Raw genomic sequence first — 25,407 nt, forward strand, 5'->3', positions numbered from 1 at the left:
TTTCATTTTGTAAATCATTGTAACATGACTCGTAATTACATAAAAAAGTAATATTACTCAGTGGCCAACAGACATGACTCAAATAGAATCTCTCCAACATAATTTCAATTATGTTAACAATCAATTAGGATACCATGATAATAAAAAATAAACATCAAAAAATATAAAAAAACCATTGCATGAAGGTGAATGTCGTTGAGACCAAACAGTGCCACCCTCATCTATTTCCAGACTACTCCTTAAAATATAAACACACACTATTAAAATATATTTAAGCTTTTCATTAACCTCTCTCGCTTCTTTTTATGTAATTCCTTTAATTACACCATTCTAGAATCCCTGGTCCAGGATTGGCGCAGCATTCTGAACCACCCAATCATCTGACGTGGACTCCTACGTGGCGCGGGTTTGGACCCAGGTGGATATTTGTCCCACCCACAATGCTCTTGCCAAGTGGCACTCCCTCCCCCCCCCAAATAGAAGATTACGAGCTACAGAGCCCATTGGGTCACAAATAGAAGGTGGATTGTTTCGTTCATTCATCACAATCATAATCGGATGACATGTGTATGTATTCATCCATTGTGTATTCATCCAGTGATCGATGGAACGCGGAAGCTTTTAGAAGCTTCCACTGCAGGGATGTGGAACTAAAGTGGGATTAGAAAGGGAATTGAGATAAAGCCCCCTTTTTAATTACCACTAATTTCAGTTTTTGTGGGGAGTTTTGTAATATTGTTGTGTAATATGCGGATGGCTAAATAAATTCAAAGATCAATATCAAACATTAAAATGCATAAACTTACTTACATCCATAGAGGTGGCCTTTTAGTGACCTACAAAAGCATACATGATCTTTTGAACCACTCAACAATGTTGTCTTTTTATTGCTTGCCCTTATGACAACTCTAGCATGCGTGATTCAATAATAACTGTTAAATAAATTACATCATATATATATGTTTTTCATTTCATAAGAGTGAAAAACATATATATGATGTGTTGTGGGAAAAACATGAAGCACGGTAAAAGAAATCACCCAAGAATCCACGGTGACAAGAGCACAATTGACACTAAAACGCAACATCAACAACAACAACAATAACAGAAGAGGTAGAAGCAGAATCAGAAGAAGCAACAATGGAGTGGGGGGCACCACCCCACGCACACACAAGACAGAATGCATGGATGCTATGCTGGTGAAGCGCATACGGGATTAGAGCCAGCTCGGCCGAGGCCCCACCCCACCCACCCCACAAGAGAGCAGCAGAGCAGGAAGAGGGGAATTTTCTCAATAGAAAGCTCGGTCACTCAGGCTCACTCTCTCTGTCTGTCTCTTTCTCTCTTCTGCTTCTTGGCATTCATTGTACAGCATCGCCGCCTTCCCTTTTCTCCTTTCCTCGCAGCATTTCGGAGAGTTGTCTGGTCGTAGTTGGGGAGAAATTGTGAATGGTGAGGAATGAATAGAATACGGTGATTCCCTCTCAATTGGTGCTGTAGCCTTGTGTCCACAGGGAAGTAGAGGAGGAGGAGGAGGAGGAACAAGGACACTCAAGGGAGGTAGAGGAAGGAGTAGGAGGAAGGAAGGAAGGAAGTAAGGAAGGAAGAAGAAGAAGAAGAAGAAGAACAAGAGAGGAGGGTGGAGGGTGGAGGAGGATGGGGTCAGGGATGTTGTTACTGGGTATGCTCGGATTGGGTCACACGATGCGATCATCATCATCATCGTCTCCTTCGTCTTCTTCGGTTACAGTTGGTGACCATGCTAATTTTGGAGAGCCAGAGTGGTGGATTGCTTGCGGGATTTCAGTTTTCCTGGTGGTGTTTGCTGGGGTTATGTCGGGATTGACGCTGGGTCTTATGTCGCTTGGGCTTGTAGACTTGGAAGTTCTACAGCAGAGTGGTACAGTGGAAGAGAAAAAACGAGCTTGTGAGTTTACATATATCCCCCCCCCCCTTTTTTTTTTTGGATTTTTTGTTTTTGTCAATTCGGGTAAAGCATTTGAGTTTGATGGTTTCTAATTCCGTTCCTAATGTACGTGAAACACCCAAATTTCTGTCCAGTCGTGGTTCACAACGGGGTGCTGTACTGTTAGTTGGGTAATTTACCTTGTGCTTTCTGTCTCTGCCAGTTAGATTTTGCAGAATCTCAATGAATGTGGCTGTGTTTGTGTTGGGTTACAGCCGCGATCCTGCCCGTCGTTCGAACGCAGCACCAGCTCCTGGTCACATTGCTGCTCTGTAATGCAGCTGCCATGGAGGTGATTTCTTTCTCTGTCGGTTTTCAATAGTCGCAAGCGTCTCGTTTGTGTATTCTGCATGCTCTCGCACACACGGCCCTCAATTTTTCTATACATTCTTACACAGCTGCTGTCTTTTGTATTGTTTGCATCGAGTGATGCAGGCGCTTCCTATCTTTTTGGATGACATGTTCAACGAGTTTGCAGCAGTGATCTTGTCTGTCACTTTTGTGCTTGCTTTTGGAGAGGTGAATTGATTTCTTCTTTCTTTTTTGATTTAGTCCCAGCGAAACTAATCCAAAAATGAACGAAAGAAAAACAGAAAGAAAGGAAAACACATTGAAAAAAAGAGAGAGCGATGGATTTGTATGTTTATATGTGCCACAGTGTTGGTTCTTCATAGCCCTAAGCTTATATCAAATATATGTCACCGAGGGTTTATGTTTGCCATGTCAGGTAATACCTCAAGCAGTATGCTCAAGACATGGGCTTGCGATCGGTGCCAATTTTATCTGGTTGGTTAAAATTCTCATGGTCATTTGTTGGCCCATCTCCTACCCTGTTGGAAAGGTGAGCCTGCTTCGTTGCAAGACAAATAGATAATGAAGTGTAGGCAATGGTTGAGAATGCACATTTACCACAGATTGGAACGTAAAGATCACTCTCTGATCACTGGTTTCGAATGCAGATATTAGACCATTTGTTGGGACACAGCGACTCGGCACTGTTCAGAAGGGCGCAGCTCAAGGCATTTGTTGGCATTCACGGAAAAGAGGTTTTAGTCCAGAACCCTTTGAATTTTGCTTTGGATCACGACACTGGTGGAGGAGGAGCTGAAGATCTTTGTCATTCTTGTTGGATTTCGTAGGCTGGCAAAGGAGGAGAGCTTACACATGATGAAACGACCATCATTCAGGGAGCTTTGGACCTTACGGAAAAGGTAAAGCCAGAAACCGACATATCTTCGGATAGTTTGAAATTAGAAGGTTTATGTAATGGAGTTAGTCGTTGGCATTGTCTTTCTACTGAAATCATATTCATGTTCGTTAATTAGATTTTTGTCATGCTCATCTCAGACTGCTCTGGATTCCATGACTCCATTGGAGCATACCTTTTCACTGGACGTCGACACGAAGCTGGACTGGTACGTCTCTTCAAGATTATTATTGCGTTCCATGAGCTCCTGCACAAACCTATGTCAAATGTTAGATTCTTGTGGCAAAATTTTCATCCCTTGATCCTTGCAATGAATGCTTTGTAGGTCACAAGCTTCTGCCTCTGTGGGTATTGATCTTCAGGGAGGTTGTGGGAAAAATAATGGCTCGAGGACACAGTCGGATTCCTGTCTATTCAGGCGATAAACGCAATATTGTCGGTGTTTTACTGGTAACCTGCCAACCTTGGGCTTGAATTTTGTGTGCAGTTCTAGGATCTTTTCGTGTTGAAGGATTTTTCTATGGATGACAGACTATTGATTTGAACCCGTGCGGGAGCTGTGTTGAAGAGGTTGTCAATTATGGATTTCCGTCTAGTCTTATAGTTGAGAAGTTTGCAGGTGAAGAGCCTTTTAACAGTTCGTGCTGAGGCTGAAACCCCTATAAGAGCCGTCAGCATAAGAAGAATACCCAGGTAGTCCACTGATTATCACTTCTGTATATTTTTGTTTATTTCAGTCTACCCGAGTAAAAAGTGGAGTAAAAGAGAAGGTATATGACGAAAAATCAATGAATTGCATTTTATTTTTGTATACCACGCCACCGCGAACCTACAGAAAATGGCCTTCTAGGATTTGGTTCTTCTTCAGGCTTCGGTGGTCTTTGATTTTCAACTGATTGCACTAAGTGGTGCTGATTACAGAGTGCCCAGTGACATGCCCCTATATGACATTCTGAACGAATTTCAGAAAGGAGGTAGCCATATGGCAGCAGTAATGAAGGTTAAGAGAAAGAGGAACATGAGTTCTGATAAAAATAAAGCCAAGCAAAGTCCGGAAACGGATACCAACCACGAGGCAGATCTAGAAGGCGGTCTAGAGAATCACGAATCTCCAGAAATGAACACTAAGGTGGTGGAGGAAGATCAGTATGATGTTGAGGCGGGAGAAGTTATTGGGATCATCACACTTGAGGATGTGATGGAAGAGCTTCTACAAGAAGAGATTGTGGATGAAACTGATGAATTCATAGATGTCGCCAACAAGTAATTTCCACTCTCTTATCTTTTGGGTCTTCTTTCTGCTCGGTATTTGAAACTAATATGCTTCGTGAAGATATTCCCACGACAGGTTGAAAACATGCTTAACATGAGTTCGTCAAAGAAAGAACTTGTTGATATAAGTGTAACACCCACGATCCTGCTGAACTTTAATTTCCAACTAGTTATTATCATGATGAAGGTTTTGAACGTTGGTGCGTATTGCGTGTTTGTCAGGGTGCGAGTAGCAGCAGCTGCGGCAGCACAAACTCATAGAGGAGGATCGTTGATTCGCAGAGTTGGTTCTTATAAGAATCCGGTAATGCTTCACCCTCTTGTGACCACTTTATGTCTGTTGACTGGCATCTGGGTTTATCCTGTCTGTGACCCCGAACTGCAGATTGAGGTGAATGTCTTGGAAGACCAGTATTTTACAAATCTTTGGCTTCTGGCAATTATACATGTATCTGAAGACCGTTCTTAACCAAAAACCAGGCTTGACGAGTGATAATGGTGAATTGTACCTGCAGCAAATGGGACTATCAAAACAAAGCCAAAATGCGATCAAAAAGGTCCGGCAGGTTGAGGACGAGGCCAGAAAACAGCGTTTGGCTCAACTGGACATGACCAGCAGCGGCAATTTGATAGAGCCATTGTTAGATCGTACATAATACGGGCCGGTTGCCAATGCTCGTTTGCGATCAGTGGTCGCTTCAGATCGATGATGAGAAGTATTTTTCAAGCATCATCATGAACTCAATCTGACTGACCTTTACAATTTTATTCTAGATGTTTTCAGGTTGTAAAGTTAGCTCCCCATGTGAGATTGCCAGAGTAACTCGAGAAGCATTTAGCTGCAGGCATTTATATCGAAGAAGCTGCCTAACAGCTGTACCAAAATAGCCGGAGAGAGATCGTAGCTGTAGTATCGGTGGTCAAGGACTGTACAGGAAGGTGTAGGTAAAGTGTCCCCATTTAATTGGCCAAAAAAAAATATTCCTGCCCTACAGCGATTCTGCACTCTTTAAAAGGACTCTTATTGAAATCGTGAAAAAAATTTATGTGACATCCACATCTCTCTGCAATCTCTTAACTTGTGCTATACTTTCTCTTTTCTCATTGCTAGAAAACTTTTCTTTCAAGCTTGGAATTCAGGAACCTCCAAAAATGGTACACATAATTCTGCAACATGGATTTCTAACCAGATGAAGCGTAATCTACTTACCCGTTGCTATAAATCTGGACCTAAACCCTCCTCCGTTAAAATATCGTCTTGATTATTTCGGTTATATATATGAAACTTTGAGTCGAAGCAACGACAGAGCCACTGTGTATCCTCAACGAACATCCACGTAGCCTTGAGTTTAGACCCACATGCCGGTAACAGTGGAAGGCAAAGCTACTTCCCCACAAAAAAAGACACCAAAATCTCCGAATGAAGCGCAGAAAAGGAATCAGACTCTGCATAATCTAGACATTTGAAGGCTTCACAAGAGGAAGAGACATGTTTACACCTACTGAACCTCCCAAAACCTCCAAAGAAACCCTAATCCCAAGAAACCTTGTGTTTAAAAAAAAAAAAAAAAAAAAAAAAAGAAGAAAGAAAGAAAAGAAAAGAAAAGAAAAAAACAACAACTAATAGGTGGCTCCTTGGTACCAAGAGATTGTTGGTTCAAAATCCTAAATATGAAATTTGTTAGTATATAGATAATGACTTTCTAATGTTTCATTATATAAAGAAAATAAAGAAAATTGCAAAATGACAACAAAACAATGAAGATGGTGAGGTTCATTGGTTTCTTGTTGCTCTAAGAATTTTCCACTCTAAGAATTCTTGTCATTGAGCACAATGATTCTTCTTGTTTGATGTCCCAAATTATCATATCATAAAGTCATCTATGTATATGTAAAAATATTATTTATAAAAAGTTGCTACTTTATTTTACAATGCAAGCTTTGCTAGACCCAGAAATAATATGGACCATTTCTACCACATATATATGTTTTTTATTTTGATTTTTTTCTTTTTAGTTCATTTTAGGTAAGCAGTTTAAACAACAAGAAAATATGTTAAAATGCAATAATTATAATGATGATGATGATTATTATTGTTATTATTATTATTATCCAATTTTTAAACAAATCAAACAAAAATTGTTTAAAAGAAACTAAAGAAATATATAGAGTGGTTGGCTGGTTATGGTGGGACTAGCAAAGATTGTGGTTGTGTTAGAAGTACCTCCAAAGAATCTATTTACATAAAATATACTTATATAAATATAATTTTTTAAAAACTAATTGTAACTAATATAATTGAAATAAAAACATATATAATAATAAAAAAATAATTTAAAATGCAACATGACATTTGTGGATTTGGTTTGTGGTATATTTTATAAAAATAAATTATCAATAAATATTATACAATATAAAATTTACCAAAATTTCTTTCAAAATCACTAAAAAAGTATATATAAAAGTTTTTCAACATAAAAATGTAAAATTTCTTTAATAGTGGCACAACAATAGAATTGTAAATAGATTAAATGAAACTCATGATAAATTTTTAATAACAATCTATTATTATTCAAACACAATTTTGAATCAAGTAAAAAAATCGTAAATTTTTATTTATAATATTTAGTTTACTAATTGAATATCTCTATATAACTGCAATTTAACTTATCCATATGCACAAATTAAAAAAAATCATGTCATAGTTATATGGAATTGTGTTCTGATTATAGTAAATGTAGATGAGATTCATTTCCATTTTTATTTTGATGTTCTTAAATTATAATCAACTTGACAAGTTTTAACATTGTGTAAAGTGTAAAGAAATTGTATGGTGAACAATTTTGTTGAATAACTTGTAACTGACTTTATGCTTCTCGTTTTTGGTTATATTTCACAAAACTTAAAAGATAATTTGTTTTTAGATGATGTTCAATGTATTCCAAGCATCATACACATTGTGAGGTAATATCTGATGATTTTAGTTTAACATTATTATAATGGCACACTCTTTCAAATAAATGTATTAATATATTGCAGAAGAATAATAATCATTTATTATTATAACAATTCTGAAAAATTAATTGTGTAACATATTAAGTTTAGAAAGTAATTCACTTCCTCAGTTTAGAACACAATTCCAATTAATTCAAGTTAGAAACACTGTGTTATACTTGTAATAAAATAGTTCAGTAAAATTTGTAACAATATCATAACACGAACCCACTGTGTACAGGACCAACATACATGTAGGTTTCTTAATGTCTAAACAAAAGATTAATATATGAAAAAAAAAGAAAAAAAGAAACACAAACTGTGCACACCATCATAGAAAAGATCTCCAAAAAGAGGTTTCCACATTCACATACATTCCACATCACATTACATTTGATGACACCAACAATACATCTCAATTTGTGTCAAGATCTCAAGATCTGTAAACATCCACATACACACACACACACACAATGGGCCTCATATTCTTTCAATTCTATTTGAGCAAACAAGAAGAATCCTGTTAAAGCAAAAAAAATGCCAAAAAGAAAAGTGTCATCATCTTTCAAACAACCATTTCCATTGTCCAGCGTATGCATCAACTCCACTGGGTAAAATAAACCCATCATCTATTTCAAATCAACAACCCAGCAAAAAAAATAAAAAATAAAAAACAAAACAAAACAAAAACAAAACAGAAGCTCAGCCTCTCAGGACAAAGGTGGCAGTTTTGGGTGGGGTAGATGGGGTGGGTTGCCAAGGCGCCAGTTTTCGGTACTCGTTCAGCGTCTACAGAAGATGCGGCACCGAGAATGCGAAGCGAGAGATAGATAGATAGCGAGAGAGAGAGAGGTAGATAGATAGAGCGCAAGGGTGGCTATGGCGTGAAACAGGAGAATAGATAGAGATAGAGAGAGAGAGAGAGAGAGAGAGTGTGTGTATGAGCTGCTGCGTGGAGCTGCAGCGATGTGCGACATGGTGGGGATCCACGCCAACATTCGCCGCACTGCCAATGCCGGAGCTTGTTTGAACCACTCATCATCCGAATCCCCTCCCCTGGGTTTATCTCGCCCAAGCTTGAGCAGCAGGATACACTACACCAGCACACGATTCCGCGTTCGCTGCAACCTAGAATCCAACCCAGGCCACGCAAACGTGCGAGCGAGGGAACCAACTCGGCGAGTGCAATGCAATGGACTGGGCGCGGCAGAGACGTTGCCCGCGAGGAGGAGGAGGAGCGTGGAGGAATTGCAGGCGAAGTTCGGACAACCAGGTGTGAAATTCGTCGAAGCGGCGGGGTTCACCATTGTGGAGATGAAGCTGAAAGAAGGTTCGAGTGCGCGCGTCGTGTTGCAAAGCGCGTTCGTGGCCTCGTTCAAGTCCAGGATGTGGCATGGCGGGGTGGAGGAGTTGCTGCGTACCCTAGTCGTGCCTGGGGAGGATGATTCGCAGAGGCCAACGCCGGCTGGGGGAGTAGCTCTCAGGGTGTGGGAGAGCGGAGCAGGTAGCCAGTCGAATTTGTTGGCTTCGACCAAGTGCTGGGAGATTGAGAACGCGAGAAGTGATCCCGGCGAGTTTGTTCAGGTGTGAATTCTAATTCGTTATAAAGCACGGTTCGTTCTCGTTAAGCTCTTTCGTGCTATTCGGGCAGCTTTCAATGGTGAATTGGCTTACACTCGAGGATTGTTGTTTACAAGTTCCTCGAGTTTGTTTCTATTCTTCGAACTTGGCATTGGACTTTGGGGGGGTTTGATACTCATTTTGGAGCTCTTGACCGTGCCAGATTGCCTTATCGACCACTTGCAAGGGAGCCACCGCGGGCCACAGCTTGCAATTCAAGTATGTCATGACCTTGACGAATGATTCGCTGATTTGTGCCGTTATTGCTACGAACATTGGTACCAGTGCAGTCAGCATACATGGCTCGTTTCGAACCAATCTTGCAGTCAATTTTGTTGATGGAGCCTACGCAATTGGTCTGCAAGGTTGCAAATACCTGCCGACAATGCCTCCAAACTTAGCACCGACACCGCGAAGACTGGACGGGGGGGAACCCAGTGTTGACGACACCAACGCAGAGGGAATGCTGTCGAAATTGCAGCGATTCGTAGGGTTTAAGAATGAGGAGAGGAGGAACGATGCTAGCGTTGGGTTGCAGAGGGTGGAGAAGGAGGAGATGGTGAGGATGAAGGGTGGGTTTTCCCGAACCTACATAGAAGCACCGGATTGTGTGTCACTCCTTGACCGGGTAAGTACTAACCATCTGAGAGGTACATGTCCACAACCTGAAGCAGTCAGTGAATGCACACACAAGCTCCGTTTTCAGGTAGATTCGCGATAGCAATTTGTTTCCATCACCATATTTGTATGCGTGTTTGGTACCCAGTTCACGTCTGCGATGGTCTGGGTGCTCTGCTCCTGCAGCAGTCTTACCACGGCAAATCCTGCAGTGACTCGTTGCATTTTAGGACAGCGGGTATTCGGTTGTGAAATTCGCGTGCCATGTTCCAGATTTCATCAACCTGAGAATCGTTGCACTGCAACAAAATAACTGAGGCGATTGTCGTACTTACCACTTGAATCTTCACCCAATTCATGAACATATGATTTTGCTCGTTGTTTAACAGGGAAAACGGAGAACAAGTAACTTCTGCAACTCTGGTTTCGAAGAGATTCAGCTTTCAAATCCTGGCGAAGAATCAGGTCTTGAGGATTGGGATTCGTTTGTGTGCATCGAACTTTCCCGGTCGAATAGACCAGTGAATCTACAACCAGGTGAAGAGTGGAGAGCTGCCCAGAAACTGGAGAACCCAAGTAAGTGAGCTTTTTATAAGTTTTTCTTTCGTTGTTCATCAGGTGATGAGCCTCACAAACGAGTAGCAACTCAACGACCATCACGTTTTGAGAAGTTGGCTCTTGCCCAACTTCAGCTGTTCATTGTCGACCAATCTAATTTCCTGCTTGCGTATGAGTGCGGATCCATTCCTCGACCAACATGGGTTTCCACATCTGGATCCATCGAGTTTACTTTCTCTGGTCCCTAGAGCGCACACCACTCGCAAGTCCGCTACGCAATGTTGCTATGCATTGGTCAATCTTGTATATGATATCGCAGTTTTATTTTAAAGGTTTAATGCAGGTTTCAATAGAGCATTCCAGTCAACTTGGTCACGTGAAGAACTAGTTTCCATTGCATGCTTTTGCAAAAAAGGCCTCTTTGCCGAAATTGCCCAACCTCCTTTCGCTGCAGGCTGGGAAACCATCTGGAAGCGATTGAACTTTAGTCAGAACGTGCACGTAGCAAGTCTACTGAAATGAGTCGGCTCCTTGGGTACGTCCTGGGGACGAAACAAAATTCGCCGAGGTTCTTAGCAACGTGAAACAATCAAATTCATATTGTTACACTCCTGCGGCTCTACATGTGAATTGAACAAATTCGTGCGTTTGTGGTGAGTTGAGTGGTGCAGGAAAATATGTCAGATGCTTTAATGCTAAATAGTTAAGCTTGGTAAACGTTTGAAGCACTGCTTTGGATCGAATGAAACCATCCTCGAATCCCATCCATGTAGAATTTCCTATGAAGACAACAATTCGTCATCTACTTTATACATGAGTGGTAATCCTTTCCTTTGTGGAAATCGATGCTCATGCAAGACGTCATCGTAGACCAACTCTTCGCCACTCACCCGCTAATTAGAAAATAGTAAAATAATGCCAGCATTTTGGATCTTACAGTATAGATGCATCACTCGAGTTGTTGCCTGTAATTGCTGTGCAAGCAATAAAAAAAAGTAGGAAGTGGCGATGGTAAACGGTAGCTGTGGGGAAGAGGTTAGCTCCGCTTGGGGTTCTCGAGGCCCCGGAGAAAGGATTTGCGACACCACACACATCAAAAATAGAAAAATCTTCATCACGCTCCAGGTCACCGATCTGCGGCATTTTAAAATGTAAGGGATACATCATAAAGTGCCCCTCGTACCATGAGATCAAACAATGCAGGTTGGCTGACCACCCGCAGAGACCAGATGCGGCGAGTAGTTCCTGCAGGGAAGGTCCTCAAATGAAGCACATCCATTTCCAGGCGACCCCGGTGCCGCCGGAGGTCCTGCTCGCCAGCTCGCTCCGACGAACTACTCGGTGCCGCGATGAACCGCTGGGGAGCGGTCGACGACCGCAGTTGATGGCACAGCATCACCTCCACTTCCTCTGGCGCCTAACTTCTATTTCTTCCGTCTCAAGTGCCCGCAAGACAGAGCAGCGTGGGGCGGACGAGGCGCTAGTGGGCTACTTATGTGACGGACGCCGAATCCTGCCAAGCTGCTGACAGAGTGGGGAGGGGGAACGAGCGAGAATTGTACCAATGCTGCGACGAGGGTGACCTCTGAGATGGCAGCAGAGTAGAGTTGCACAGGATTCGCCGAGTTTGGTGCGCGGAATTGAATGGCATCGCCATCTACTTTCCTTCCATCACTCTACAACCGATGTGGAATTTTATCTGGTTCGTAGCTGCTGCCATCACCTCCACCTGCAGGGACCAGTTGTGCTGTAATCCGTCTGTCACCTCCACCACCCTTCCGCCACAGCTTGGCTGCTGGGAAGCGAGGGCATGGCAGAGGTGAAGGGCGTGGGACGGGCAGACGGATACACAGACAGATAGACAGACAGACTCCGAGTACTCCTGGTTGCAGCATCAGTGTAGGGCAGTGGTAGCAGTGCTGATAAACGGAGATGATTAGTTTTATGGTGATGGTAATGGTGGTCGTATGATGCGCAGGGGGATGGAGGTGCCCAGGTGATGGAGAAAGGAATGGGACACCGCCAGCAGAGGTGGCGACGGGTGACCGCCGCAAGCTCATCACGACTAGTGTGAATGAGCCGCGAGGGATTCTGTGGGTGTGGTTTGGAATTTTGGTGGGAGGTGAGTGAATCAAGTGGTAGTAGTACGAGAGGGTACGATTGATGAGCTTCCGAAGATGAAGTGGAAAGGCGGGGGCCGGAGGTCGGCGCCGGCGATGCGGACATGGCTGGTGGTAGTGGTGGCGGTGTTCCTGCTGCAGCTAAGGACGTGTCGTAGTGCGGTGGGAGTCGAATCTTCGATTGAAGTCTTTGTGGTGGACACGTCTGTGGAGAATTTGGCAGATCTGGTGGGTTTAGTGTACTCTGTGACGGTGAAATTCAACAGTAGCGTCGCAGATGGAATCGCTGGTCACCGCGGAGATTTAGGTTCTTCTCTCGTCTGTTGTAAATTCTCTGCCCAGGTTGGAGACGTGGGTGACGGTGTAGGTCGGAACCGGAGTCAGGAAGTGGAATGTAGTGCTGCTGCTGCTACTTTGGGTCATGGCCTCCATGATCCATTGCCTTCTGGTCGCGGCGCTTGTCTTCTTGTCGACTCCTCTCTTGGTGATCATAAGACAGGAACTCGAAATTGTGGTGATTGCAATGGAGAGTTGCAGCTGGACGCAACACTTGCGTTTTTGGCCTATCTTGGATGGGTATCGGAAGCATCTGCTAATCTCACTCACAACGAAGACATTCTGCTGCCCTCATTACATACTCAGGTTGAATGCGCCAGTGAATCTGTCGCTGGTACCAATCTTTGCACGTTTAACGCGCGCTCGTCGTCAGGAACAACTTCGCTTGTGGCATTGGCACGAATGGACTTGGAACATGGTTTTTATAACAAGATGCACTTGGATATGTCGCAAGAATTTCAACCTGTGATGGTTCTTTCGACAAATTTAGCCTCGACCTCTATTGGATCTGGTTCGGACACTGTAAGATCAGTCATTGGCGGTTACACGGATTCGTCTTGTGCAAGTGTGCCGATTTTTATCGTCAGATTGTCGAATTCGAGGGAGAAATCTGCCATTCATCTTTCGCAAGTACTCTTGGGTTCTCTTGGGCGGAGGTCATTGCGGGTAAGTAACCAGCCTTGTTGCTCTTGAATTTTTTTTTGGTATTGAAATTTTTGACAATCTCACTAATCGGATCTGTTTTGCGGATTTGCATGTGATTCTTCTCAACCCTATCTACAGGCTAAAATTGGTGAAATAGCACACGCGTGTGAGTATGGACAATGGCGCTGTGTGAGACCCCAATCTTATTTCTCATTCGTCTTTCTCATATTTCTGTTCTGATTTTTCTTCTGTCTTGCACTCTGCCATATCTATTCTTTTCTATGAAGAAGAATGCACTGATTTTGCTGCTTCAGTATTTTCTGACGCCTTCTCCGGTTGGATCGATCGCAGGCTCACGGATTAGACTTCTTTTTAGGAGCAGTTATTACATTGGCAGGGTTATCCATGCTGGCAATTCTATGCACTGGGTCGAAGGAGGATGAAACCCCTGCCGATTTTTTGGACACTGTTCCCAGTTTACCACCCAGGTTTTCCTACTCGAAACTGCAGAAGGCCACGAAGAATTTCTCACGAAAACTGGGTGACGGTGCCTTCGGATCCGTCTACGAGGGAACACTAGCCAACGGTGCGCGTGTGGCTGTGAAGATGCTGGAGAAGACTTCTGTACAGGGGGAGAAGCAGTTCAGGGCTGAGGTAGCGTCGATGGGTGCTATTCGGCACCTCAACCTGGTTCGCCTGCATGGATTCTGTTCCGAAGGAACTCACCGGCTGCTTGTGTACGAGTACATGCCGAATGGCAGCGTGGATGCCTGGTTGTTTGGGAAGAAGCAAGGGGAGAAGCTGTTGGATTGGGAGCAGCGCCTCAACATTGCTCTGGGCACAGCAAGAGCTCTGGCCTATCTCCACGAGGAATGTAGCGACCACATCATTCATCTGGACGTGAAGCCCGAGAATATCCTTCTGGACCACCAATTTTGCCCCAAGGTTTGGACTCTTATCTTAAGTCCTGGTCTCATGAGGTGCCTTGCTTTGCTTACTGCCGGCATTGACCGTTGTTTGTGGGGTTCTACCTATGTGTCTAAATCCCCAGTGGTTGTGGGACGTTTGCGGTGGAGATCCATTTGTCAGGGTTTTAGAGCAGGGTTTAAGTGTGTAGGGTTTAAGTGTTCACTTGACGTGAGTAGTTGGCAGGGTGTTGGATTCGGGTTTGCGAGTTTTTACCAAATTTTAATGTGTTTTCGTTGTGTTGACAGCTCTCAGATTTTGGTCTCGCCAAGTTGATGGACAGAGAACAAAGCAGAGTGGTTACAAGCATGCGTGGAACCCCTGGTTACTTAGCGCCCGAGTGGTTACTCCCCCACGCGGCTGTGACGGCCAAAACGGATGTGTACAGCTTCGGCATGGTGCTGCTGGAGCTCATCAGCGGGCGCGAGAACACGAACTTTTCACTGGGCAAAGAGCAGTGGTACTTCCCCGCGTGGGCTTCCAAGCTAGTGGGCGAAGGGCGTACCATGGAGCTTCTCGACAAGCGGCTGCACGTCGAGGAGGTTGAATACTTCCACAAGAAAGACGCAATGCGAGCTATTCACTGCGCGCTTTTGTGTATTCAAGACGATCCTTCTGCCCGCCCTCCCATGAGCCGAGTAGTGCACATGCTTCAAGGTCACGTTGAACCGGAGCCTCTGAACGCTCGCCAGTCCGCCATCCAACCCCCTCGGCGCTTGCTGACCGCCTTCGCTGCGAGCAGGAGCGGCATCGAGGCCGGAAACATGCAGGGCCACGAACAGCCCCTGCATCAACCTCCTCAACATCAAACTGATGGAATCCACCATCATCAAGTCGTCGGCCCTGCAGTCAGCAACCGAATTTCCGTGGCCGAATCCCCCCGGGTGAAGGAATCTCCGCGAGTCATGAACCTAGCTTCCTCACCTCGAACCCTGCAGGAACTGGACTCCGACCGGGGTGACCACTTCGATCGCATGGAGCCCCTCCCGCCAGCGGTCCAAATGCCGAATCAAGCGCGAGGCAGCAATGCGTCTCGAATGGCTGGAGCTCATTCCATTTCCGGCAACCAGAAATCCATTCCCCCTTGGCCCGTCAAGGGCGACATCATCCTCACACGCTGCCCTCAAGGGGACCAACACTGTGTGGTCCGCGACGTCCGCGTTCAAGGGAAGCAAATGCGGCTGGCGATCCTCCATAGACTGAGCTCCGAAACGCGATGGAGCGTTCGCGAGGAGGAGCAAAACTGGCGTAACTGGAACGAGTCCGTCAAGACGCTGGACTTCTGGGTGGTGGTCCGCTGGTCGACGATCCCCGGCCGAGGCTTCGAAAAATACCCAGTCGAATGGATGACAAGATGACCAAATCGATAGGGGTCTTGTATCCCATTTCTCAAGGTAGTGCTTGGCCTTGTGTTGCTTTGCCTCAAATCCTCCCTACGACTTCTTCTTCGCATCATCCCCATCTTCGCCTTCTTTCTACTATTCTCCGCTGTCAATTGGGACGGTTTTTGAGGCTTGCAGCAGCCAAAGTCACCAGCTTTCCACGCTCCGATCCATGTGGGTCCCCTCACAATGCCTAGTTTTTCAGCATTCGCGACGCTCAGACAATGTATCTCGGCAATTCTTTCGTGAACCTGAGAAAAAGCGATCATCGTGTTGACAGGAAACTCACCACCAGATGGAGTGAAGCTTTTTGTAGTCTTATTAGAGATATCACATCCTTTGCCCACTTTCGTTAGGTGCTGGTCTGTTTTTTCGAGATCTAGCCTTCGATCTCCTAGTGTTTTTTTTTTTTTGTTTGCTGTTGATCTTGGAACGTAACGATCCCATTGTCGGCCGCTTGAGGCACCGTGTGTGCTGCTGTTTCCATCGCATCAAAACAGCCTCTGTATCTCGTGCTGGTGCTTGTGATCACGCCGTCTCGCTATTTGGTTTCCGAATCGATTTTTGAAGCCCAGTGATCCAACCTCGTTGCAGTGTCAATCCGGTGATGCACTCACACTTGTTTAGCGGTTCGTAACCTTCACTAGTGATTGCCCCATGCGTGGACACATACACACACACACTCACACTTATGAGCCATTCCGGGGATCGGACAAACTCAATCAGATGATGAAACTATTGTCACAATTGGATGTCAATTATATATGGAATATATCAATTTGCGGACTTCTTCTCATTCGCAGTAATCCGCTTTCAAGCTCAATAGTATCCCTGCTAATGCATGCTGGAATGAGTGCATCTTCCTGTTTTAACTTTGGTTTTTTTTTGTTCTTGTGTGTTGATTTGAAACCATAGCACAGCATAAGGATGCAGGATTTTTTTGTGTTTGTATTATTTGTGTCGTTTGTTGACGAATGTTAGACAGCAATTTGCAATCATACAATTGAATATGTGCTCGATGAGAATTATGAAACGGTTAAAAATGATATGTTGGTTTTTTTTTTTTTTTTTTTTTTTTTTTTCCTCCCCTTTCATAAATAGATTTTTATTTTATTTTAAATGTAACATTCTGAAAATGTTGGACTCCTAAAAAGAAGTAAGATGATGTATTTGGCATCATTTGCAACAATAATTTCTGAAAAAGTGTTGAAATAACACTTTAAAATTTGTGCCAGCATTATGATGACAAAATATCCATTTTAAATACACAAATTTGATTCTTAGTGTTGATTGTTCAAAAACAAAATCAGTCAAACAAAACATATGCGATTTTCTTACCTTATTATTTATGTAAATCATAAACACTTGTTGATCTTAGTTTATCAAAATCTTTCGTTTTTAATGTTTTTTATGTCATTATTAATATGAACCTTTAAGTTTTCAAGAGTATTCAAGTTTAGTGTTTTCAGATATTTGTATAGAATGTTTAATTTACATTATTTTTCTCATTTTCGTCAATGTTCCAATATTAAGATCACCCATTGAAAACATAAATGTAACGCAAAGACATATGGAAAGGTTAGTATGAACGAATAATAATACGATAGATATCAAAAGACTAAACATAAATAAGTTGTGATGATTTTACATCATATCTCTCTACAGTAACTCAATATCTGTGAAACAATTTACTGTCGTTTCTTCAATTTTATTTAAACCCCGTTAAACAAACAAGAAATTAAAAAAAGTTGAATACTCACTGTGATTTATAAATAAAAAAAATTGAATCCTTTTACTCACCAGATTAGGGAAATAAATACAACAATAAGTGTAGAATAGTCCAAGTTAGCACCATGTTGTTTCATAGGTTCACCTCACTAAGTTTTATTTGATGAATTCAAAAAGAGGAAAAAAAAATGTTTCTTCTTTCTTTGCCAAGTATGGTCAAACTCAAGGCAATTGTGACCAAGGAGAAGTGGCAAATGTACTATATAATTGCGATAAGTTTCATTGTCCATGTAAAGCTTTGGATATTCAAAATCATAAAGTTTTACCAAAAAGAAAAATACTTACTCCAAAAAATGATGTCAAACCTAATTCAACTCTTTTTATATGTCAAAAGTCACCAGATCAAATTTTCAAGCCCTCTTCTATACATTTGAAATTGATTGGTTGTAAATTTTGTTCCTATCATGAATTTGTTAAGACATTTTTTGATAAGTCTATACAATTTACTCCACATGATTTTATTTCAAGATGTTTATCAAGCACACAATTTCAAAAAGAAACAACGAATGTTAATTGTAAGAGGAGTAAGAAATGTTTGAAACTAATTCATATTTACTAAAACAAAATCTTGTTGTATGCATTATACTTATTTTGAAAAACATCAATCTGGGTATTTTTCCATTCAATTGTATAATGTTTTAAACATTTTATGTTGTTTAATATATATATATATATATATATATATAGTTATTAAATACCTTTGTTGTTCTAAATTATCAAATACAGCATGTTCAGGTCTTATAGATCAAGCCTGCATGCTTACAAATGTTACTACTTTCAAAAGTACTTTTCAAGCTCCAGTAAGTAATTGATAAAAGAAAAAGTTCATTGTTTAATTTCAAATACAAAGTTCTATTTTTAAAAACCATAAAATCATACTGAAGTTAATCAATCAAGGCATCAACAAATAGCTAAAGTACATTCAATATAGCTTTACATAGTCCAATGCTTTAAACAATTACAATGTCAAAATATGTAATACTCAGAAAAAAATTAGTTTCATTTTGGGATATTTTTATTACATGTTTTAAGAGATTCATTAATTAAAAGAAAATCCAACTTATAGAACTTGTGAATCATCCTTGTTAAGTATTCAAATGAATTTGACTGATTGTGTGTTACAAATAGTTTGTTTTTATCAGTACAAATATTCATTACTTCATTTTTGCATAACATATATAGTTTTTGTACAACTATAAATCTCAAGCAATGAAATTAAAATTTGAACTTTATCTGAAAGCACTGTTCACAGATTTTTCCATGGTATCAAAACGTTCGAATTATTATTTTTATTTATCACTGTTTTAAAATAATTGAGTCACTTGAGTTATTTAAAAAATCTTCAGGGGATAGTAACAAAAATGATCTCGTAGAAAACAATATTGCATCATTTGTAACATGTGATGACAAAGATTTATCTTCCAATTTTTTGTTAGAAAACAATGAAAATATTCAAAATTCAAGCCTTAATGTTGAAACACTAAAAGAAAAGTATTCAAACAGTATGGTAAAAAGCAAGATACATGAAGCTTTGCTAAGACCTGAAAAAGCCCCATCACCACGTATTGAAATCAAACTTCAATCAAAAGCAAAAACCTATGAAAATCTATTTTTTGAAGACTCTTCAATTTCCTTAATCAACATTCAAGCCACTCAACATTCTAGTCCTAATCCTATATTAAACAGCAAACAACTCAGTGAAAATAAACTAAATTTTCACAAGAAAAAAATCTGCAACTATGAATTCAAATTGATTCCAAATAAAGTCATAACCCTCATTCCATCTCATGAATCTTGTATACACACACAGAATGAGAACAACATTTGCAAAAAGAAATTAAAAACAGAAGATCACTTTTTTGAAACAAATTTGCCACCAACCCATAAAAGTATTAATCATTTTTCCATCGCGAGAAATGTGTATTTGCCAATAAAAAATCCAGATTACGATCATTTTAATACTCCCCACCATCAAAATTTTCCTCAAAATATTGCAACAAGCTTTAAAACTTCATCACCCTTCATTTCATCTAACTATGGTGTATCTTCACCTATATCACCACGTGAAGATGATTCATCTCCAAATGTTTTTGATTTATCATGTCAAAGTAAATCTCCTCCACCACTTTTATCTGACCAACATTAATTTCCAACACTTCCCATGTATTTCTTAATATACTTTAATAAACTGGGTCATTTTTCTTTTATTATTTTATTATTTTTGTATATATATATATATATATATATGTTTATATATCTATATATGTTTATATTCATATTAATATTTTTTGTATTTTTAGAATCTCCACTCCAAGATCATGTTCATAGTCCAAAGTGCGCAAAAAATGAATATCCTCCATGCCCTAACCAACAATTTCAACCTCAATTTGAAAATTTTGATGGTTTTGGACAAAATAATTTCATAGACAAGTGTACATATCCTTCCTTGCCTAATCCATCCCAATGGAAACAAACTAGTGGATCAAGTGAATTTACATCTTATTTAGATTCTCATCTTCATTGCTCCATTCCATTGTTAGACTCACACAATTGTTGTTGTGGAAAATGCAAACCAAATGGAGAATCTATTACAAAAATTCAAAGTAAATGTTTCTACTGCAAAAGAATTCATACTTGTTGTTGTGGGATGTGCTCATGTCCAAATCCCAATTGTGTAAAATCTCCCAATAATCACCATGTTTATGCACAACCAATTTTATCTTCTAGACAAGAAGAATCATTTATGAATCAACTGAAACAACCAACAAGACCTAAACAATTGTATTTGCCAAGTCACCAAAAGAAAAAATTTAAAGATCACTACATTGATTGCTGTAAATTTCAAGATTCATTCTCAAAAGGAAAATCATGCTTACATAACTACAAAGACTTTAAAGAATTGAAATTCTTTTACACATAATTCAATTTTCTAACATTCAACCATTTTGATCTTTAAATTTGTTGATGATCAATAACATGTACAATTACAATGCTGATCCTTAATGCATTTTTATTTTATTTTATTTATTTTCGGTTTGATTTTATGATTAATCATTTAAGTTTCTTATATTATCTTAATGATACATCCCTGCACTTCAGACCATTCAAAATACAGATGAAAAAGAATATGTATGCTTCAGTTTAAACAAAACTTACACAAAAACTCTATATCTATATCTATATATATATATATGTATGTACACATAACTTGAATAATACTCACAAGGAAAAAACTACATTGTTTATAAAAATTATCTTTAAATACTTCAAAGTTTGTGAAATCTCAAACCTACTACATGATTAAGACATTAACAAACCACGGAACTTTTCGAGCTTTGATTTACAGTTTACACATGATTCTATGACATCAAGCTTCAATCCAGTACTGTCGACAAAGTAAAGCATGATGTTGCACTTGGCCCTTGCTCAGACTGAGATATTCATTCACATCAAAATAGACAACTGGGTACATGTGAGATGCACAAATACCGTCGATTAGACTTCCTTTTGGCATGAACAAGTTTTCAACTACATATCGTTGTCTGTCATGCAGTTCAACTTAAGACTGCTAATTATGCAAATACTGGCTCAAGTGAAATAGTCCATATTGACAAAGAAATCCAGTATATGCAAATTACATTGAAGATGCTGAAGCGCTCTTCATGCAACTTCACATCTTTGGAAACAGTTCCAATCAACTTGCTACAGATGCCCATGAGGTTTTGAATTGGGTTTCGTGTTCTTACCATGCCAATGTTACTTAAATTCAAGGGTATTGTATTTCATACGGTTGTGCTAGTACAAGCTTACATCTTCAGCTTACATTTTGGCCTCCAGGTCAGTTGATGAGCACCCTGATGAGTGTGAAGCTGAAGTCCGGTGTTTGAATGGGAAATGCTTGGTTCCCTGATTGATAACAGACCATCAAATCAGTTTCAGGAGCGGTCAGTGTAGCTAGTAAACAAGCTTACCAAATAAAGGACCGGTCCCCTTAAACCATGTGTGTACAATGTGAACAGCAGCGGAGAGCTACGCGAATCATCCTTTTGGAGTCTTGTTTATGCTGTTTTCAACCGATTCTAGCTGGTCCGATCTAAGCTTAAAGCATCACGTAAGGCTGCCGTTATAAAGGCTGACATCCGAGATATCTGGATTGTTATCCCCCAACAGACTGTTTGTCCCGGCTTTAAGCGAGTTTTACGCCTGGCCCGGTGGGAGTAACAACAGAATTGTGGAGGAGGATCTTTAAGCGAGAGACACAATGACGCGGTCTGCATGTAAAACCTGGAACCTCATTTTTAGATGTTCAAAATTGTGCAACTGTACGTGACGCGCAGAGAGATAGAAACTTGAAGGTTCAAAGAGAGGAAGCTCAATATCTTACATTGTAGGAAAGGCTTCTTATGAATCAAAACACTATTGAAGTGGCATAAGATTTCTAAGGATTTGACACGCCTATGGAGAGCATCGATATTTTCATCGAAGAGAGTGATAAAAAGGAATCGACATGGAAGGAAGAACGGGCGGGAATTAGCGGAATTGAGGAATCCAGCTGCTAAAGATTCTTACTTAGCAGCTCCATTGCCAATGGCGGCTCCACCAACCAACAGTTATGAACAGACGAGCGAGCAATAGAGTGTTTCGAAGTCCCCAGCAGTTTAGTCATTACCCATGCTTCACACCTATTGACATCTGTTCATGAGCACCGAATCACATTTCCGCACATATGTCGTTGAATGTTCACCTCCAATCCCTCGGCACCCCTGTGAGTGTGCACACTTCAACTGGCGGTGCACTGGTCTTGTAGTTGCTCGATCTCGCAAGTTGTATAAAGGCTAGTGTACGGTTTGCTGAAGAAACTGAACACTCATGAAGGTTCACGCATGCGTGCGCACGGCATCCCAAGTTACGTTCTACAACAGACTACCTAATACCTGAGTGAGTAGCAAGTAAAACCCAGCAATTCGATAGATACAGTACTACGTGTCATGATTATAAACATCACTTGCTAAAGCAATATTGGCACTGAATGAACTGTAAAAAAGTAGTCAAGCCCTAAGGATATCTACGAGCCCCTCATGGAAAAGCCACCTCATCTCTATCTCATCCTCACATCATCAAAGATTCCATCACAGATTGTACACTTCTTTCAACTCCAAACATGCTGAAGTTTCAGAAAGAATATTTTTTGTATGTATTACAAGTTATTAGGACACCCTGAGAAGCAGTCATTTAAACCTTTTCAAAAGAAGTAACAACAATTTTCTTACAATAAACTATAGGTCCCTATGCTGGACTGTGGTGAGCCTTGACAGCTACTGGCTTCCAATTTCAAACACCAAAAGTATTGCTTATAAGGAACTCGCATCCAATACCTCGAGCAAATCCTGGGAGAAAATGCCTAAGATCAACTCCTATGAAGCGCGCTTGCTGTCATAGTCCAAAACCTCGTCATCTGTCACCGACCTGGAATGACGGACAATGGATCGGCCAATAGCATTAATCCAATCCTCTTTTTCCTGTACAAGACAAACATCAGGAAGCAACATTGACCATTAGAAGCTAACAGAGTTTGAGATCAAAGACACAAACCATGAAATAATGAACAGCCCACAGATGTTATCAGGGGCTTTCAGAATTTCTACGTGAGGTTGACAATTCAGAACAGTTCAAATAGAATTTACAACAAACTCTTATGTCTGGTTCGCCATACCACAGTTACAACTTCAAACAAAATAAAAATACGATCATATACTGGAAGACCTACCTTGTCTGTGTCTGCAATAAAATACATTGTATCCCTGTTGGTAGAGAGCTCAAATGCGAACTGTTTATTAAGCACATCCTCAGCACCTTTAACCGTCAAACAGCCTCCAACTGGAATGACTCCTCTTGGTTTCGAATACTGCACACAATTAAGTTCACCAATATTAGAACTAAAGCCTTAACTTGTGCCTAAAGATGCTATTCTACTTTTAAAAAATAGTACGTAGTCACGGACGAGAGGTCTAATGATTACAGGGGTTAGCTGTTGCTCTTTGAACCAGAAAATGCGACCTTGCTTCAAGACAAACCATCTCCTGCGCCATGTTTTTATAAACTCTCCTGCAATTCGAACAATCCACTGACGTTATGGGACTGTCTTCAAATAAGAAGAGGTCAACCAACTAGTTTACACGGGGCTGTCGACCCAGTTCGTACGTGAGCAGATTATAAACATTCCAGCAAATCTTGACCACAAAAGACCACAATAGAGTGAAAAATTATAGTCGCTCACGCGGTATAAACAGAAATGAAAGCCAATCCTATATTGAATTCATGAAAAATAAACTCCAGCCATTGCAGAAACAGATTACCAACAAGGTAGAAAAAATATATGTCGCAGATGGAATAGCGGCGTTTTTTGAGTGATAGAACAAAGCCACTGCAAAGGTTGAGCACAACGACAATGACAACTCACCCTGTTTCATTAGCCAACCAGACCGTTCTGGGTTATTCCAAAATTCAATCTGTCAAAGAAAAATACGGCCGTCAGCAAATAGACGAAAATACTTACTCTAGCTCTGCACTTTCGTCATACTTGACGACAATAGCTCCTAGGAAATCTTGCGTCTCCATCTTTCATATTTTGAAATTTGTAAGACCAGAATCGTTAGTGTTTGGTTGTGCTTCGTGACAATTCTCAACCAACAGTTAAAGCCATCAATGTGTGTCTTGGATTTGTAAGAACCAATGATTGAATTTCATCTTTCAAGACTCAAATTTTATACAGCTTTGTTTTCTTCCATTTTCTGCCAGTGAAACATGCTACGATGCTGCGATTCTCTTCGGCTGCAACAGACGATCACGGTAGTAGCTGGAGAGATAAAATTTGAAGCCGATTATCAGAGGTATAAAATCAAGAGAAACTAAAACGCAACCGGTATTGCCGAGATTTCAATTGCCTGACAGCGTCATCAGAAGGATTCTCACCCTCCGAATCCCAGCGTGATACAATTTTATCCAACTAGTGCTAGAGAGCGGATAAAAACACAACGAAGTAATTGGAAAGGCAAATGGGAAAACCATATGATTGATCTAATCGATTGAATGACTTCTGAAAGACCTGGAATGACTGCCTACTCACAAGGAATGACAGACGTTCACCCTCGACAAAAACAAACCCCTGTTTCAGTTGAGTAGTTTAAGTCTTCGCTGCGCACCTAACATACGTCAGACTATGGCACTAATCCTTAAGACCAACACACGAGGAGGAACCCTAGCAGAGCACTGCGCGACACACCAACAATTCATCCCATCTCCCACGCCAATCAACTTTCCAAAATCAACGCATCGAGAAGCAACAGAGAAAGAAAAAATAAATAAATAAATGAAAAGAAGAAAACACGAAGAGATGATCACCTTCCCCTCAGGCTCCTTTGTCTTCCCCATGAAGTAACTCGTGAAACTTTCCATCGCGTCTACGGTCTTCCCCGCCTCCCCACTCCTCCACCACACTCCACCAACAAAAAATCCCCCAAACTACTACTCGCACCCTGACACAACACTCTCAACAACAACCCTCCAACCACAGGTCCGCAACGCCGGGTCCTGCCATCAACCGCAGCGCAATCCTCTCTCACCGTAAAAAACTCTCATCTCATCTCACCTCATCTCCTCTCCTCACACTCCTCCTCCGCCTCCTCCTCTTACTCCGTAATAATAAATAAACACACACACACAAATATATATATATATATATATATATAATACTTTCGGTATCGCCTCAAAGACTCTAGAAAACTAAACCAGCCAGCCAAGAACAGCCAGAGGCTAAACAACGAGAGTTTAAGCAGCGATGGCGGAGCACCACGAGACGAAGCAGCTGAAGAAAAACGCGAGGAGCAGGCAATGGCGATGCCTTCCTTCCTTGCTTTACTTGCTTACTTCCGAATC

General features: G+C 41.1%; 4 protein-coding genes and 1 long non-coding RNA gene across 14 annotated transcripts; 4 read left to right on the top strand and 1 right to left on the bottom strand.

Annotated features, from left to right (window-relative positions):
• Positions 1-1,284: 1,284 nt before the first annotated feature.
• On the top strand, positions 1,285-5,496 carry LOC112277481 (DUF21 domain-containing protein At4g14240). 2 transcript variants are annotated; one of them, XM_024509865.3, is made up of 12 exons: positions 1,286-1,927; positions 2,182-2,258; positions 2,402-2,485; positions 2,694-2,807; positions 2,926-3,012; positions 3,106-3,177; positions 3,314-3,381; positions 3,536-3,623; positions 3,793-3,866; positions 4,095-4,436; positions 4,668-4,749; positions 4,961-5,496. In XM_024509865.3, the coding sequence occupies exons 1-12, from the start codon at positions 1,657-1,659 to the stop codon at positions 5,099-5,101; spliced, it is 1,500 nt and encodes a 499-aa protein (XP_024365633.1). In that variant the 5' UTR covers positions 1,286-1,656; the 3' UTR covers positions 5,102-5,496. The 2 variants fall into 2 exon arrangements, with proteins under 2 accessions (XP_090103631.1, XP_024365633.1); XM_090247505.1 differs by lacking the exon at positions 2,402-2,485 and having other exon boundaries at positions 1,285-1,927.
• Positions 5,497-8,183: 2,687 nt separating this feature from the next.
• LOC112277345 (protein NDH-DEPENDENT CYCLIC ELECTRON FLOW 5) lies at positions 8,184-10,843 on the top strand. Its single transcript, XM_024509535.3, has 3 exons — positions 8,184-9,023; positions 9,223-9,687; positions 10,067-10,843. The coding sequence occupies exons 1-3, from the start codon at positions 8,406-8,408 to the stop codon at positions 10,259-10,261; spliced, it is 1,278 nt and encodes a 425-aa protein (XP_024365303.2). The 5' UTR covers positions 8,184-8,405; the 3' UTR covers positions 10,262-10,843.
• Positions 10,844-11,796: 953 nt separating this feature from the next.
• LOC112277344 (uncharacterized) lies at positions 11,797-16,507 on the top strand. The gene is made up of 5 exons (XM_024509534.3): positions 11,797-11,937; positions 12,214-13,357; positions 13,475-13,525; positions 13,688-14,281; positions 14,551-16,507. The coding sequence occupies exons 2-5, from the start codon at positions 12,413-12,415 to the stop codon at positions 15,658-15,660; spliced, it is 2,700 nt and encodes an 899-aa protein (XP_024365302.1). The 5' UTR covers positions 11,797-11,937; positions 12,214-12,412; the 3' UTR covers positions 15,661-16,507.
• A 285-nt stretch (positions 16,508-16,792) lies between these two features.
• Positions 16,793-23,232, top strand: LOC112277592 (uncharacterized). 9 transcript variants are annotated; one of them, XR_012216741.2, is made up of 4 exons: positions 16,793-17,996; positions 18,199-18,272; positions 18,725-19,580; positions 19,773-23,232. It is a non-coding gene; the product is annotated as an uncharacterized LOC112277592 (long non-coding RNA). The 9 variants fall into 9 exon arrangements; XR_012216740.2 differs by having other exon boundaries at positions 18,208-18,272; XR_016500873.1 differs by having other exon boundaries at positions 16,793-17,987; positions 18,199-19,580; positions 19,773-21,309; positions 21,492-23,232.
• Positions 22,617-25,341, bottom strand: LOC112277593 (pleckstrin homology domain-containing protein 1). Its single transcript, XM_024510116.3, has 5 exons — positions 24,874-25,341; positions 23,933-23,981; positions 23,492-23,577; positions 23,240-23,377; positions 22,617-22,991 (listed from the first exon to the last, which is right to left on the bottom strand). Exons 1-5 carry the CDS (start codon positions 24,925-24,927, stop codon positions 22,887-22,889), a joined length of 432 nt encoding a protein of 143 aa, XP_024365884.1. The 5' UTR covers positions 24,928-25,341; the 3' UTR covers positions 22,617-22,886.
• Between the last annotated feature and the right edge of the window lie 66 nt (positions 25,342-25,407).

The sequence above is a fragment of the Physcomitrium patens genome, chromosome 25 (assembly GCF_059467195.1).
Source record: "Physcomitrium patens ecotype Gransden chromosome 25, ASM5946719v1, whole genome shotgun sequence".
Taxonomy (NCBI): domain Eukaryota; kingdom Viridiplantae; phylum Streptophyta; class Bryopsida; order Funariales; family Funariaceae; genus Physcomitrium; species Physcomitrium patens.